The sequence below is a fragment of the Hyaena hyaena genome, unplaced genomic scaffold (genome assembly GCF_003009895.1).
Source record: "Hyaena hyaena isolate Hyena2069 unplaced genomic scaffold, ASM300989v1 scaffold_113, whole genome shotgun sequence".
NCBI lineage: Eukaryota > Metazoa > Chordata > Mammalia > Carnivora > Hyaenidae > Hyaena > Hyaena hyaena.
In genome coordinates this window covers 1521470-1538528 of record NW_024080745.1, presented here as the reverse complement: position 1 = coordinate 1538528, position 17059 = coordinate 1521470, and the positions used below count along the sequence as shown (strand labels likewise).

Below are 17059 nucleotides of genomic sequence, written 5' to 3'. Positions count from 1 at the left end.
GATCTCACTGTTGGTGACTTTGAGCTCTTCATCGGGCTCTGTGCTAACAGTGTGGAGCCCACTTAGGATATTCTCTCTAAAAATAAATAAAAACTTAAAAAACTTCAAGACATCTAAATATAAAATGCTACCTTTCTAAAAGCTGTGTGCACATAATTAAAGAGCTTATTTTTCTACATTGTCTTGTGTTTAATTTTATTTTGACCATACCTTGTGTATTTAACAATGTAGAAAAATCTCAGTGTTATTTTCTATTCTAATTCAAAACCACAAAGTACAAATAATTAAATCCTATGATTTAATTAATTAGTTATGTAAAACAAGGGCAATTCATTGTAAAACTTGAACCCAGTGGGGTCCTTTAGAAGTAACATTGCCTCCTACTGTTTTGGATCTAACCAAATTATTATAAATGTTTTATCTCTGTGCATCCCTAACCTCTTTTTAAGGAAGTCTGCTGGAATAACTTCATATCAGCAAGGCGAAGCTCAAATCCTCCAAACTAAGTGGAATGTTCGTTACCCAGAAGTCTTCAGGATCAAAGGTCCAGGTAGATAGTGGAGGAGCAGTCCTTAATATCATTTAAAAGAAACTGGATTTACTTACTACATTATAGAACTGCTTATTCAGATATGCAGTGGCACCTTGTTTCTGAAAAATAATTTCCTTGGGGCCACTTAGAATAAAAAAGTCTATTATAACTAGAACATTTGAAGGGGGAAAAAAAAAAGAAACAGGCCACCTTTACATCAAAATGTTTATTTTTGGATATAGACATTTAAAACATTCATCTCCAAGTACAGCTTCAATCAAGTATACAATAAGAAATAGACTTTAGATTCCTAATACAGAAAAGGTAACAGAATTAATTTTTAAATGCTGCTGTAGACACTAGTGTTTGTTAGGAAAAAAAGTTTATAAATGAATTGTTTGCACCAAAAAAATATGCAAAGAAACTTGAAAATAGAAATTGTTTGCCATTTGTTTCTCTGGTTGCTGTTTAATGTAGACCCAGTGACTGATTGTCTTCAGCACACATCTAATTTGGCCATTTACTGTATTTGGCTAATGTGATCAAAAATGTGATCTAGATCGTGCTTTTCACTGGAGGATTGACAAACACGCTACATACATTAGTGAATCTTCATACCACCTCAGTGAGGTAGGTTAGAAATATACAGAAATTGAGGCACAAAGAGGTAAGTGACTTGCCCAAAGTTCCCAGCAGCATAGTCCCTGGAAGAGGAGGTAACGCTCCACATGGGACTCATGTGCCAGAGAGCTGGACAGGGACACCCTCATGTAGCATTTACTAAATACTTAGATAAAGCTGTAGCTGATCCTTTTCTTAGCATTTCTGTGCCCTAAAGAAGGGGACGTCTTTTGGGCAACTCTCCTACCCTTGGCTCTCAACTGTCCTCCTGTTATTCTCTTATGAATGCCTTCACATCAAGACTGTAGCAGCCTTACACAGGGACCAGACCTCTCACCTTTATACTTGTAAGTAACCTATTTGGTAGTATTTTTGAGGTGTGTCCATTGGACAGACAATGGTCAAAAGTGACGGTATTGGGAAGGTGCTTCTCAGGGCAGTGACTGCTTATTTGATCAGTTTGTTGCAGTATCACCTCTTACTCTTGCAAGAAAAATTTCATTTTCGAAAACCAATTCATATTTAAATCCTGATATCCCATACAGTGTTGGTAAATGATTTCAAGGACTATATGATCAGTGTTTTATTTGCTACTTGAAAAAATATCTTTCCTGAATCTGGGATTTGGAGCACCAAGGGTAAAAGGTGCCACAAGGAAAGTTGAGAGTTGCCAATCACATTTTTTACTTTTAATAGAAGGAAAACACAGTGGTGTTAAAATTGGTCATGAGCAGCAAAAATTCAGGAATAAAAAATCAGCAATAAAAAGACTACAGTATAACTGGATAGGGACTTCTTTAAAAAGAAAGGCATGAATAAAATGAGTATTTTGAATTCTTTCTCTTGTGAGGAATACTTTCATCAAAAAGTACATAGTAAGACTAAGATACCAAGTTGTATACTAATATTTTTCAGGCCTTGGGCCTCAAATATATATATATTCATATATAATACTCCAGTGTGAACAACAATTTCATGAAATGTAAAATGTATTTTTTTTTTTTTAATCACACACAAGTATTTATAACCACAGGGTTCACCAGAAATCTAAAGCAAGGAGACACTAAGTATAGAAACGTAGGATTAGGGGAGTGAGTTACTGTTCTACAGATAGTTTTGATCCAAGTTTTTAGACAGAAATAAACTGGGTTTTTTTTTTTTTTTTTTACAATAGCCAACATGTCCACTATCAAATACATTTAGAATGAAGAAAATGGAAAAAAAAGGAACATACATCAGGACAAAGTGAGTGCTGTTGCATTTAAATAAAGCCTCCTCACTCTCCTTGCTTTAGAGCTCCTTAGTGAAATGGAGGTGAGTCTGATGGAGTGCAGTCGGTGACCACTGAAAAACACGAGCCCTTTCAACAATGTTGCAACACTGTCAGTTTTTGGTTTAAAAACACACACACACACACACACACACACTCACGAATGCTAAGTGTACACACTACCAAATTCTGCGGTCAGCTTTTCCAAGAACTACTGGGGAAAGTTTCAATGCTGCAAATCCTCGAGGTTGCCCTAACACCTCCACCTTGTTTTCAAATGACTCATTTCACATTTTCTTTTGATCATTGGCAGTGTCCCCTTTCTGCAGAGGTGCAGTGTAGTCACAAGTGCTACATAACTGTAGTTTTCAAACAAAACCACTTATTTAATTGTGCTTAAGTGGAGGCTGTAGTTACAATACTAACACTTGCTTACTGGCCCTGTATTCTCTGTAAACAAGGAGGCTGTTTGCAACAACCACTTCAACTCTATTTACAGAAAGGTTCCCACAGGATATGCACAGGCACAAGGTTGGTATGCTTTCTAAAAGCTGTGCATGTGCCTTGGTCTCTAAAAGACAGTGCTCGAAGTGGAACCTATGTGCAAACTTTAAAAATTAACGACACAGAGTAGCTCAAGTAGCCATTTTGCTCCCAAGTCGTCTGAAGAGTTTTGCCAGATTAAGCCAGTCCCCAGAGTGCTTACATCCACTTGCATTTCTTCTTTTCATCAAATAAGACTTTTACATGCAAGAGTTGTTTCTGAGCTTCTTCCAGCCCTCGTTCTCTTTCTAGTTTATTTAGAATCTGTTGACAATTAGAACAGTTATTTTAGATATTGTGGTTTTAGCATTACAATTCGGGTTTTTTTGCATTCCTGATGCTGTGAGTGGTAAAATCTGTATGAAACAGATGCCAACATTTTCTTCGATCATTTACATACTCACTTTGCAAGTTGTTTTGCTAAGTCATTATCACAGGATCAACAACACTTTGGCTTAAAATAGAAGCTAGCAAGAAATACCAACTATTTGCTTACAAATATGGGGCCAGACTTTGCAGGCCCTGATTTATGCATTATGTCACAGCCATTCCAAGCACAGCAAGCATTCTGGGCAGCCAACATGCAGGCACGTATTTCTTCTTAAATGCAGCAGGCAGGGGCATCCTGGTCAGAGTTGAATATTTCCCTCCCCTCCTCTCCCCCCATCCCTCCCCAATGCTTCCCTTCTAACCCCTGGCCCCTGGAAAGAGGGATGCTTATCATGTTTAAGGAACTCATTGCCTCTACCCTACCTTAGCGCTTCACTTGATCTTCAAGTAGCAAATGGAATTGGTGAGCTATTCTCACCATTGACATGGATAGCCTGTCCCAGCATGACTGAGTGGGGGGGAATCAGGGAAGGGGGAATTAACATATATTTGGAAACAGCGCATCTGATGATTGTGTCTGTGTGAATTCCCAAAGAAAAAAATCCAGATTAAGGAGAATTAATCATAAAGGAGAATGGTTTATTGAAATAGTTGCTTAAATTAGAAATATGTTATACTTTCATATACCTATTGAATACAGAATCTAGGCAGTTTAACAAGCTTAGCTTTCATTTCAGCAGATTACAATCAAGCATAAGCTGGCCCTATTTAACAGGACCACAACTTACTTATCAAAGTTATCTTGAGTCAGTGTGGCTATAGACCCCATTAACTCAAATGTAAATTCAGGCTGGTCCAAAGGTGGGCAGCATGATAAAACTGTAAGAGGGGCAGCCACGTGCAGGGTCTGGCTGGGTGCCAGGGTCCCCCATCTCAGACAGGCTTCCTGGCTTCCCTTTCTGGCCATTAGGGGTGCCAGAGCTGTCCTGAGACCTGTAGAATGCTTTACAACCAAATCCTGGTGACTGATTCACATCAATTTTTTTTAAATGTTGTTTAAAATCTTACCTCATCAAAATATTTTACGATGTATTTGTAAATTTCTGTCAAGGCCACTTCTTCATTAAATTCATTTTCATGTTTCTTAAAGAAAGAAAGTCTTGTTGAGAGATTCTGAAATGACTTTTCAAAAAAGAAGTAACAAGTATTATCTTATTTCTACTTTCTAGCAATACCTTAGATTCCTGAGTTAAGAATTCTTCCATTTCCAAAGATGACAATGGAGGCAAATCCCTGATTGCTTTGTAATAAGATTTTACTTCCTCTTTGTAGGTTGGGATATCCTTAGCATAGAGAAGTTTATTAGTTGGTGCTTCCTGGAAAAAAAAAAACAAGCATCCATGGCCAAGAGTAAAAAACTATAAGGAATTTATAATAGTACCAATGTAGCTGAACCCCTACCACTATCATTACCTCCTAGTAACAAAGCTTTTTAATGCAGTGGGCCTTCATAAATGTTGTTGATTGAATGACTGACTGCTATCCAGATAGTTCTGGTGAGTCACTGTTATTTTCAGGCAGATTAAATGCTAATATATTCTGCCTTCCTCTCATAAAGAACTAAAATTATTATTTTTGCATGATTTTGAGTTACTGTAACAATGGAACTTATTTCAGTCATAGTTCATTACTAATGGTTGTAAAAAGCCTGAATTAAAACACTTGCTCTCATCTTCACCCACCAGTGAATTTTGGCATTTATAAAAGACTTGATTGTAGGTCTGATTGAGCCCTTTATGTAACAAAGAAAGTGGTAAGTAGTTGGCGGTGGTGGATTTTTCTTCTTGTCCCTTTTATTAGATTATAAAAATCTTCCAGCATTCTCAAGGAAGTATATGATGTTGGGGGCTCTGATGTCTGACTTCACAAAAGTTTCCTGTCAGTTTGAATGTTTTTATATAATAGTTATAATTTTAAAAATTCCTACTCCGGGAAGATAGCTGAGTTAATGATAGGGCTAATGTCCCAGTACATTTTTAAATGTATTGAGGGCATGAATAGCCATATTAATGGTTGAATCATTTTGAAGGATGCCTACACTGAGATATTACTGAGATTTTTTGCACTTGTCCAGTTTAAGTAGAACTCACAAGTCCTGTGATCATTCACTCAATAAAATGTATTTAGCTAGGCACTGTGGCAGGCATTGAATGTAAAAAGCAAAGACGACCAGTACCTGCCCTTAAGAAGCTTCTAATCTAGTTGGGAAGACAAACTTCCACAGTGCTTACTATGATACCAGTAATTAGTAGCAGGGTGTAAAGAAAAGCACTGTGGAGTTGGACAAATCAGGGATCATAACCAAGACTTGTATCCTCTCAGAACTGATGTTCTGATTTCTTCATCCATAAAGTGAGGGTAATAATAACTACCTTATGTGGTTCTTGTAATGATTACTATGTTCTTGGTATAGTTCAGCTAATCAATCAGCTAACCATTTTTACTGTGAATAAATTAAGCATTTTAGTGTCTTTCAGTGTGTTTTGTTGCATTGGTCAAATGAAGAAAGGGAGTGAGAAATGTGTCTAGAAAGTTCACAAAGTAAGTATATTTAGACTGATCAGTCTCCTACAGTTTCCTGTACACATCAGGAAGTTAGATTTGTTGAGGGAATGAATTTAGAATAAGTAGGGTGTTGCTAGACAGGGGTTATGAGACAGGAGAGAGATACGACAACAAGTTCATGGTAAGTTCGGGAAAGGTAAAAGCTGTAGCACAGAAGGTATATGGAATTTGCAAGAAAATGATGAGGCCAGAAAAGAGAACTGAAGCCCAATTAGGAAGGGCCATGTGGTACTGTGAAGATTTTACCTGGCAGGTAATGGGAAGTATTTATAATTTTTAAGCAGGAGACAGGCAAGATCAGATTTATGTTTTAGAAAGAGAACCTGAGACACAGTGAAACAAAGAAGTGGAGGACAAGACAGCACAGCCAAGGAGACCAGTTCTGAGGCAGTTATATGGGTGGAGAGGGGAATGAAGGGGTAGGGCAGGCCAGTGAGAAGACATTTTGGAAATGGCAGCGGGTAGTAACCCATTGGGAGGGAGGAAGAAGGAGTTGAAGGACTTTACCTTGAGAGACAAGGTGATGCTAGGAAGACAAAAGTAAAGACAGGTTTGTTTTGCAGAAATAGTGGTGAGAGTGAGTTTAGATTCAGACTAGGAGGCTGAGGCACCTGTAAAAAACATCAACCACGTTTTGCCCCAGGCACTCTCTCAAAATCCATGTACCAAAGAGACACTGCTCAGCACTGACTTTCTGAAATCCATTAGATACAGATATTGCTCAGTTTAATACATTTGGAATGCTTGAGTAAGACCAAAACATCCCTTTCAAAGTTTGCTCTGTGTTTTTATCTTTCTTTGCTTTCCTGAGGCTTTTGCTCAGCAAAGAAAACCATAGGAAAAACAATATTGATGTTTTGATTATGAATTGACAAACTGGTGGTGGTAGAAATCTTCAGGCAAGCTTTTCTTCCCCGTGAACAATTTGTTATATTCAAATAGACTCTTAGGTGTACAACTGACCTTTGAACAACACAGTTTTGAACTATATTGGTCAATTATTACTATATGTGGAGTTTTTTCAATATAGTACAGTACTGTAAATATATTTTCTCTTACGATTTCCTTAACATTTCCTTTTCTCTAGTTTACTGTAAGAATACATTATATTATATATACAAAATAGATTATATATACAAAATACATGTTAATCAACTTTCTATTAGTAGTAAGGCTTCCAGTCAACAGTAGGCTATTAATAGTTAAGGCTTGGGGAAGCCCAAAAGTTACAGGTAGTTTTCAACTACATGGAAAGTTGGCACCCATAAGAATCAGCTGTATTCGATGGGATTAATTTAGCTAAGCAAATTTCAATAGTTTCATTTTGGGTTTATAGTTTAGTAGTGTCTGTAGAATGTTTTCCTAGGAAACAATTTATAATTTGTGGTAAAGGTACTTACAGGCACAGTTTTGCAGTAGAATAGTCTGTTTTGGTTTTCATTAAAAACCTAAAAATAACAGACAGCTTTTAAAGAAAAGCAGATTTTCAGTGACTGCCTTGGACTATTTCTTTTTAGCTGCTGTGGTTCAGACCAATTGTTTATTATTTGGCTGTTTATAAGAAAGAATGCTTTAGACTCACAGAATTAGATGTTAGGAAATACTAAAACCAGGCCTTACCTTTCCAAGTTGCTGCTCTGTGAGAGAAAATGCGTCCATGAAGGCCTGGGCAATCACAGATAAACAGCCGTCTATGTGTGGTGTCTTCTTAATGTCAAAGACAAACTGAGGGTTCTTCAGGATGTTTACCCAGAAGCGAAGAGGAAGGCTGTTCCGAGAGAGAAATCTCTTTTCAAATACAGCCCTTTGTAGGAGGCGGATGCTCTGTTTATCACAGTTTGTAAATGGGTGTTTTTGCCCTTGTTATTGAAGTATGAAAGTCTGCTTTGCCAAATATACCAAGCAACAGATGGCAGCATCACTCAGAACAAGAAAGGGTTAAACTGACAAGTGCAACAGAAGGGAGGACTAGAACAGGAGAAATCCGAAGGTGGCCAGTGACAAGACAAGAATTCTCTCCAGATAGTTCTACATTAGATCAGGCAATGGTTACCCATGAAAACATTTCATCACATCTCTGGAACCTGACCTCTTCTCACCCCTTCTAAGTGCTACACCCTGGCCTAAGCCACCAGGGTTATTAGCCCCAGCTCCCCACAGCTACCAGCAATCTTAACAGAGTCAGATCAGGTCTCTCCTCTGCTCAGAAACCTCTGTGCTCTCCATCCCCCTCGGGTAAAGCCCCTGCATGATCTGGGCCTGGGCCCTCATCGTTACTCTTCACCTTATTCATTCCATCCCCGCCCTTGGCTGGTCTTCATGCATACCAGGCAAGCCTGCACCTCAGGACTTCTGCTTTTGTTGCCCTTCTTCCAGAAGCTGTCTTCAGCCAGTCTCAAGGTTTATGCTCTCTCCTCTTTTAAGACCTGACTCAACTGTCATCATCTCCATGAGGCCTTCTGACCACTGTCCTGTTACTCTCTATTCTTCTTTCCCACTTTGTCCCCTGTACTAACCTTCTAATATACTACAATTTACCCATTTATCTCATCCACCCATTAGAACACAAGCTCTGTGAGAACATGGACTTTTGTTCAGTTTACTATAACATCTCCAGCACCTAACAGTGCTTGGCATATAGTAGGTGCTCAAATATTTGAAATATTAACCTGGGAATCATTCAGAGTCCTTCCATTATCTCAACTCTGGCCTAGCAAATTACCTCCATCATAAGGATGCTGGGCCTCTCCAAAGCTCTACTATCCTGACTACCTCCCCTGCTTTCATGCCACCATCTTCACAGTGAAATGGGAGCCTGCAGCAGCAGCACCTGGGATTAACAGGCTAGAGCACAGGATGGGCATTAGCCAAGGTAGCTGCTGGGACACACCTGGATTTGATGGAAGAAGAGGAGACCTAGAGCTCTGGCACTTCAGCTTTTAATACTTCATTAAAATGATCTGCCTGCCCTCAGTGTTCGGGAGGGCTTGCAATTGTGTCAGAAAGTTCTATCATGTCTTAACACCGAGTCTTACCTCATGCACAGAGCATTTGAAATAGAGGTAACAAGCTGCTTCTTTACTGAGAAGAATTTGGAACAAATCTGGATGCCTTGCCTCTGCTTAAGGTAAAATGTTAGAAAAAATAAAATAGTCCTTTGGCTAGTTCTCATGATATCTAAGTACTGCACTCACTCAAATAAAAGCAGAAATGTCTACGTAGAATCAGAATATAGATAGCTTGGTAACTGCAAAGTGATTAAATATCCTCTAATGGAAAATTGTATACTAAAACCACAAAATACTAAATTCTCATCTTTTGCTGGTCAAGCCACATTTAACTCCTTACCAGGTCTTTTTCATGCATTAAAGATAAGAAAGTTTGTTTATTTTATCCTAAAGAATGGGATCTCAGCGTAGGAAGGGTTTTGTTTTTTGCTTAAAAGTAGTAACAGGAAGAATCTGCTTGGACATGATAGTTTACCAAGGCAAAAGATTCTGATCTAGGGATAATGAATCCTTCTGTAACTATCCATGCCCTCCTTTTGGTTAAGATTCTGTCCCAGATTCTTGAAAACTGTCAGTAATCACATACTGTTTGTTCCCACCTGTTTGTTTTCCAAATATGTACGACATCAGGATCTGTGATTTTTTTGTTTTCAGCCTGGGCATCCAAAAAGTCAAAAAAGTATTTTATAGCAAATGGGGCTCTGCTGTTGGGTAAACTCCAAATGCTTCTGAAAAGTTTTTCAAGCACAGAATGAATTGCTACCTGAAACAGAACATCATTGGGAGATTAAACAAATGGGGTAGCAGTTTTGAATACAATGGAAAATGAAACGCCAGTTCAGAGAAAATGATGTACAAAACAGAAAAAGCAACCTGAAGAGAAAATATGTAAAATTATGTAATGGGGCCAACACTCAGTATGGGTCAGGGTCCTGAAAATCCATGCCCAGGTTTAGATTTGGTCCATCAGCTTCTTGCTGATAACAACATTGTTTAGTCAACAAAGATATTTTAGAAATCTCTAGCAGTTGAAATGTCAGTTGTAGGGCTATGCTCATAGACCAAGATGCCATGGATGTTTAGCTCTGAATAGTTATGTTTAGCCTGGAAAAACTCAATGTTACTCAGTTCCCAGAATTTTCCCCGTTGCATATATTTCCATCATAGGTTTTTAATCTCTAATTTCCAAAGCATCTGTGTGTTTTACAAAAGACAAATAGGCAGAGCTCTGTGGGACAGATGAGGAAATCAAGAGGCTCTGGCTGTCCTTTACCCACTAACCAAATATACTGAGCTCTAAGCATACCCTCTGCTATAATCTGAAGAAGCATGCCCATCAGGAGACCAGGGCCAGGTGTAGATAATAGCATTTTTATGGGGAAGTCATTTCAAGGGGGAAAAAAGGGATCACCACAGACATCTGTTAATCTCACTAAAAGCCAGATAAAGTAAAATTTGCTTGTGATTTGGTATTCCACCAGCTTTCACATCTGACACTTTCATATATGAACAGAATTCTTTAAAGTGGAAAAAAAAAAAAGATTTACCGGGTTTACCGTCACTGACGCCACCCTTCGTTTTATTTGCAATTCAAAGGGAGTTTTATTGCTCCTCTATAATAACAAATAAATAAAAATGGAAAAGTACACCCTCAGTCTAAAAAGTAACAATAGAGATACGGTGGGTAAAGGACTGGGAACAGCATTAAATCCCTGATTGAAAATACTACAGTCAGAATTTGTAAAGTGCCGTTATCTTTGCAGTTTCTAAAAAAAGAGGAGGATAGGAAGTGTTTACAATTTAAACTTTCATTTTGCTCTGCTAGAAGGCACAAGGGATTTGTAACATTTTCACACTTCAGTGGAAATTAAGTCAAACACATCATACACCCCCAAGGTAGCCATAAAAGCACTCCCAGAACAGTAAGTGTACCTTGGTCGACAGCAGCTTTGTCAGATACATTTCTTTTACTTTGAACTTGTGCTTCCCTCGATGTCTCTTTCCTTGCACATCTTGGAATGCTTCCGAATCTGGTAAAATCTAAAGGGAAGACAGACTAGAAGCGTTACCCAAGGAGACTGTTCATGCTACAGAAGGCATCCAATTCAGCAGCAAGCACAAGAAAGACTGAACTCACCAAATGGCAGTGGTCTTCTGAGTATTCCACATCTGAATGCCAGAGAAAGGGAGAGAAAACAGTCTATTAAAAAAACAACCACGGGCTAATTGGCCTTCTCATAAAATGCCCTATTTGTGCTATAAACAGAAGAGGTTACTTGAGCTCTTCACAGCTACATTTTTATTTTTTTATTTTTTATTTTTTTTACCCTGTTGCATCTTAAGATCTTAACAATGTGAAGACAGAATGGGCCAGGGAGTAGGAAGCAGGTTCCCTATTCCTGTAAGTATTAAAACAGGCTGAATGGTCCTCCTTGGGGGTGGGGTAGAAGAGGTTCAAGCCTCACTCATGAACAGATGTGCCTGGGGGTACCTACTGAGTGCCAGGGGCTCCTAGGCAAAAGATAATGATTAAGACAGACCTAGCTCCCCACCAATGGAATTTACATTCTAGCCAATGAGAGACTTCATATTACTAATTATACAATTAGTTATTTAACTACAATTATGATAAGGCTTGTGAAGAAATATATGCTAAGAAAGTAACTGACAAGGGCCCTCCCTGCTCTGGGAGGTTTTTCAGAGGAAGGGGTGTTGGAGCTGAACTTAAATGAATGACTCATTAGCCAGGCAAATGGAAGAAGGGGAATGGGTGCAAAGACCCTAAGGCAGGAGGAATGTGGCCCCTCCTGGGATCTGAAAGAAGGGCAATGAGTTGGAGTTCATAGAGCAAGTGTGAGAGTGGCACAGTCCTGAAAGAAATGTGGTAGTAAAGGGAGTGATAAATGGAAAAGAGGGATTAGGGGACTAGGTTTTTTGTTTTGAAGATGAGGGAGACTAGAATACCTTGAAACACTAACAGAAAAACTGTAGTAAGTGGGGGGGCATAGAAAATTTAGATGAGAGAAGATTATCTGTGGCATAAGAATGCTTGGAAGGTTGGAAATGAAGGGATTTGAAGAGACAGGTGAGAGATTGGCCTTAAGAAGGACATCCTGGAATGTCAGGAGGGAAGCACAAGAAGAAATGGGCAGACACAGGTAGGGTGATAGGTTTGGTGCTAGATGTTGATGTAGTTCTGATTCCTGATTTCTCTATGATGTACAGGGTCAGATCTGCTGCTGTTAGAGCCGCGTAGGTGAAAGCTTTGAGGAGAGAAGGTAGAATTCTGGAGAACACAGAGTGAGTTACCTATAGGAATTCAGTGGGGGTAGGCTGCATTGAGGGTCCTGGGCATGTTGGGCACCATGACTGGTTGGGCAGCTTAGTGACTCCAACTATGCTGTTGTGTCCCTTCCTCCAATGGCTGCCTGGGTATACGTTTAGGAAAGCCTAGTATTGGGTTCATCCAGGGCTGGGATGTATCAGAGAGAGGCAGGAGGGGGTGAAGGGTTAGCAGGAGAGAGACCAAATAATGGCTTTTAGCTGAACTGGACAGGGAAGAAGCAGAGGCATTGACTACCTGGAGGTCCCATGAAGAGATCCAAATGTGAGGTCCTCAATCTTTGAAGCTTAAAATACAAAGTTCTTCCACTTTCTATAACACAAGGACACCAATTCCCCTATGCCAGAATGGCAGCCACCCTCTGCAAGACGGCTTCTCTCACTATAGCCAGATGTAATGATGGGCTGTGAGGGTCCCCAAAGGGGTGTCCTACAACCCACCAAATTATCCTATTTAATTGGGAGCCCTGATTTTTCTGTTTGCACTGACCAATGTATTGGGACCTATGAGGCCTCTCCTAGTATTGAATCTAGGAAATTAGGAAGCCTCCCCTCCAGTTACGTGTGAGAGAAGTGCCGTTGGTGAGGCCCAGAAACTTTCCACGGGCTGGGGACTGATTGTCTTGGCTGGGGTATCATTTCTCAGGAGACAAACCTAGACTAGGATTTAGGGTATTTCTCAAGGCACTGTCACAATGTCTTCCTTTCCTGTGGCTATAGGGAGATGGGTAGAGAGTTTAGAGATGATCCCACTGAATTTCCCATAAAAGCTCGCCATTTAGTTTGTCTCACTCCAATTTCTGGGAATTTTGCAGCTGCTATCACAAGGAGATTGGATTTATAAGTGGATTATCTTGTTTGTTCAGTGCTTGCAGGGCCGTGTGATTATCTACAAGCTTCCCTCTCACTTTGCCAGAGGGGTCTCCTCTGTTAGCTCCTATCCTACTGAGGAGTTGGAACAGAGCAAGGAAGGCTAAGATTCTTCCTTGAGTTCAGGGCTGTCAAGAGGCAGCAACTTCCTTTTTGCTGGGCAGTCTGGCCAATTGCTGTTTACTGTTTCCTGTCCTCCTCCTTGCAAAGCTCACGTTCTTGGGAATTGAAACAGATCAAAATGGCTTTTCTCCAATTTCAGAGAATTGCATAGAAACAACTCAATCTCACCTTGTGACAATACATCTGAAAGAGGCAAAAAGCAATACTTTATATAAAAGGTGAGAACAAAAGGCTAACATTATATTGGTTACCTGTAGTAAAATTTGCTATCTTCTTAAAGACTTTTACAGTGGATCCATTTGATATCTGAAAGCAAACATAAAAAAATATATGAGTTTTCAAAATTTAATGTATTTCTCAACTTCAGGAATTAGATGGCTGGATGGATCTTGCATGCTCTCATTTATTAAGTATTTATCAAGAATTTCTATGTTCTGGGCACTGTCCTGGGAGTTGGAACTATAATGGTGATCAAGACACAGTCACTGCCTTCAAGGAGCTCACAGTCCTCTGAAGGAGATAGACAAGGCAGTGAGGCTGGAAGGGGCGGGGCCAAGACACCTTAGAGCTAATGGGAGGTGGCCCAGCCCTGGCTGAGGGGAAGACCAGGCTGTGTTAGGAGGTATCCCAGCCTCTCAGAGGTCAAGAGAGGCTTGGGCCACTACGTCTTTGAGCTTCCTACTATATTAAGAAATGCTGAAACAGGTGGTCAAAACTGTGTTAGCGAGAGCTGGTATTTACCACATCATAGAGCAATTTCATATCCAGGTATATATCCAACAGAAATAAGTGCGTATCCTGATAGGAAACCATATGTAATTGCCCCACTGGAAACAACCAATCAGCATCAGTGAACAAATAAATTTGGGGTATGTCCATACAACAGAATATAAAGCAATGAAAATGAGCACATTACTGCTATATACTGCATGGGTAAACCTCACGGTGGTAATGTTGTGCAAAGAAGCCCAACACAAAGGAATACATGCTATGTGACTCCATTCACATAAAGCTAAAAGAAACACAGAAACAGTCAAACCTATGATGTTAGATGTTTAGACAAGAGAGCAGGGTTAGTGATTGCGAGGGGTCACATGGGCTTCTGAGGTACCCATAATGTTCTGTTTCTTGACCAGAGTGGTAGATTTGTTCTCTTTTCTGCAGGAATATCGTATTTTTAAAAAGAAGCTTGAAAAATCATTAAAAAAGTGCATATACTTTTAAATAAAAACTTTAAAATCTAAGTATAACTTATAGGAAAGCACTTAACATTCACTAATATTAAGTGTACAGTTCAGTGAATGTTCAAGTATACACCTGTGTAACCACTACCCACATCAAAATATAAAATTATATTTTAAGGTCTTATAAAGTACCCGTTATCCCTTCCCAATCAATAACCACCCCATCCTCAGACAGAGATCATCACTATTCTGACTTCCATCCGTTTTTTAACATCATGTAAATGGAATTATATAGTACAGCTGACCCTTGAACAACATGGGGGTTAGTGGTACCCACCCCCTGCACAGTTGAAACTCCACATATAAGCTTTGATTCCCCCAAAACTTAACTGCCTACTGTTGACAGAAAGCTTTACCAATAAGTCAGTTAATACATATTTTATGTTATATATATATATATATATATAATATACTGTATTCGTATAAGGCTACAGAAAAAATATTAAGAAAATCATAAGAGAAGATACACTGACAATACCATAGCGTATTTATGGAAAAATATCTGCGTATAAGTGGACCTGCAATGTTCAAACCTGCATTGTTCAGGGTCAACTGTGTGTGTGTGTGTGTGTGTACACATATATACTTGTAGGTCTGGCTTCTTGGGGTCAATGTAAGGTCTGTGATGTTTATTCACACTGTCATAGCTACAAGCAGTTCAGTCCTCTTAAAATTACTTTGTATTATTGTATTGTATGAATATACTACAAAAAATTGCCATACACTAAAGATAGAAGTATTGACATGCTACAACATGAACCTCAACATTATGCTAAGTGAAAAGCTGGTCACAAAAGACCACATATTATATGATCCCTTTTAGAGAAAATGTCCAGAACAGATTTATACACACAGAAAGTAGATTACTAGCTGCCTAAAGCAGAGGTCTGAAGAATGAGGAGTGACTGCTAATGAATTCAGGGTTTCTTTTTGGGGTGATGAAAATGTTCTAAAATTAGACTGTGGTGATGACTATACAACTCTGCAAACGCACCAAAAACCATTGAATTGTACTGACCTTTATATATATACGTTATATCTCAACAGAGCTGCTAAAAAATTGTCACAGATTTTAAATGTACACAATTTGACAAATAAATGCTTTTACCACACTGACACACTACTGCAAGGCCCATGCATACCCTCTTTTGTCAATAAAGTCAAGAGTTCTCACCTGAGGCCTTTTGGGACTATGGAAGCCGAGGCCAGATGGCCCTCCAACGCAGCCCCCCCCCCATACCCCCGCCCCCCGCTAAAACCGATCAGGCCAAGGGGACTAGATGCTAAGAAGCAGAGGGCAGGCCTCACTTCTTGTGAGGAGTAAATTGTTCTGAGGGGCTAGTCCACAAAAATGTAAGACAAAGAAGCCTTGAAAAGAGGCAGGTCAGGGATACACAAATCCTTGCCTTCGTTCTGGGACTTTGGAGGGAGGATTCACTCTTGTCGTTCAGAACACTGTCAGCTGAGTGCCTTTTCCCTCCTCAGTCCGGTCTGAATTCTAATACTACTTTGGACCTAGCCTTCCCCCATTTGGAAAAAAGCAGAAACCTACAATTTCTCTTCTGGCCTGCTGCACATTGGTTATCAGAGTATACAAACCTGCTTAGCAAGCGCCAAAGGATTAAAGTCTAATCTCCTTCAGGTTGCACCCACAGAGCAGGGAACGCGGAGTGAGAGCCAGCCCTGCAGAGGCCCTGAGCACAGCCGTCCAGCCGGCTGTGTCTAGCCAGCTGCTAGGTTTAGGCCAGAGCCCTCCAACTGCTGGTGTTCACAACATCTTGCAGGGAGGGGGGTGCTGGGCAGAGGCTTCCTGGGCCATGAGGTCTCCGATAAGTGTCTCCCGCATGGACTCTTATTGAATTCCTGGGCTCTGTTGTTATTACCAAACATCCTCTTCTTTCCCCTTGAGCCATTCATTGTTTTCTGGCTGGTTTTTCCATTCTCCTCCACATTTGATGCAATTAAAGTAAACGCTCTGTGCAGGCACCCTCTTAGCAACACTCAGACACCAAGTTTATGAGAAGGTTTGAACATAGTTATAAAATTCCTCCCCATGAAGAGCTGGATATGCTGTTTCTAAGCCAATAAATATCTTTTTATAAAAGGAAGCTAGTGATTCATTCTGGGTAATTGTCAAAGAATGAATCCCAAATGGATCCTGTTGAGTGTTGAGCCAATACTCCACTACTGTCAGACGCTTTGTTTTGCTAAACGTGAGCACCCTTACCCTATAATCACAAACACCACGGATGGGCTTTCCGATAAGGAGCCCTGCCAAAAGTTCAGATGTCTTTTCAAGAGCTGGCAACGACTCACTGCTGGCACTGTGCTCAGGCATTAAGATAGCGCAGCCACGGCGTGTACCACGGAAATTTTATTCTGAAATTATCTCCTGAGAGCAAGTGTAAAAGCATTTTATTAGTGGTTGAGCTGTGCCTGTGTCTGAGTATATTTCTAACTTTCACAGCTGCTCTGGGGCTGGAACATTTCTCCCCACGTGACACTTTAACACCATCGTAAGACAGAAATTGGTTATTTACAGATGTTTGGT

At 39.9% G+C, this 17059-nt stretch overlaps 2 protein-coding genes across 3 annotated transcripts in view; one reads left to right on the top strand and one right to left on the bottom strand.

Annotated features, from left to right (window-relative positions):
- CEP83 (centrosomal protein 83) overlaps positions 1-735 on the top strand; it is a 152023-nt gene extending 151288 nt beyond the window's left edge. The window contains exon 18 of one of the 2 annotated variants that reach the window (XR_005529160.1): positions 454-735. The gene's annotated coding sequence lies outside the window, so the exon portion shown is untranslated. Of the gene's footprint in view, positions 1-449 lie in introns of both variants that reach the window. The other variant, XR_005529159.1, reaches the window with a different exon arrangement.
- A 1410-nt stretch (positions 736-2145) lies between these two features.
- Positions 2146-17059, bottom strand: part of PLXNC1 (plexin C1) — a 145086-nt gene continuing 130172 nt past the window's right edge. Inside the window, exons 24-31 of the mRNA XM_039236627.1 lie at positions 13516-13570; positions 11067-11098; positions 10862-10969; positions 9529-9692; positions 7542-7689; positions 4532-4672; positions 4365-4439; positions 2146-3230 (exon numbers count right to left, since the gene is read on the bottom strand). Coding sequence (XP_039092558.1) covers positions 3126-3230; positions 4365-4439; positions 4532-4672; positions 7542-7689; positions 9529-9692; positions 10862-10969; positions 11067-11098; positions 13516-13570 — 828 coding nt within the window. The 3' untranslated portion in view covers positions 2146-3125. The remainder of the gene's footprint in view (positions 3231-4364; positions 4440-4531; positions 4673-7541; positions 7690-9528; positions 9693-10861; positions 10970-11066; positions 11099-13515; positions 13571-17059) is intronic.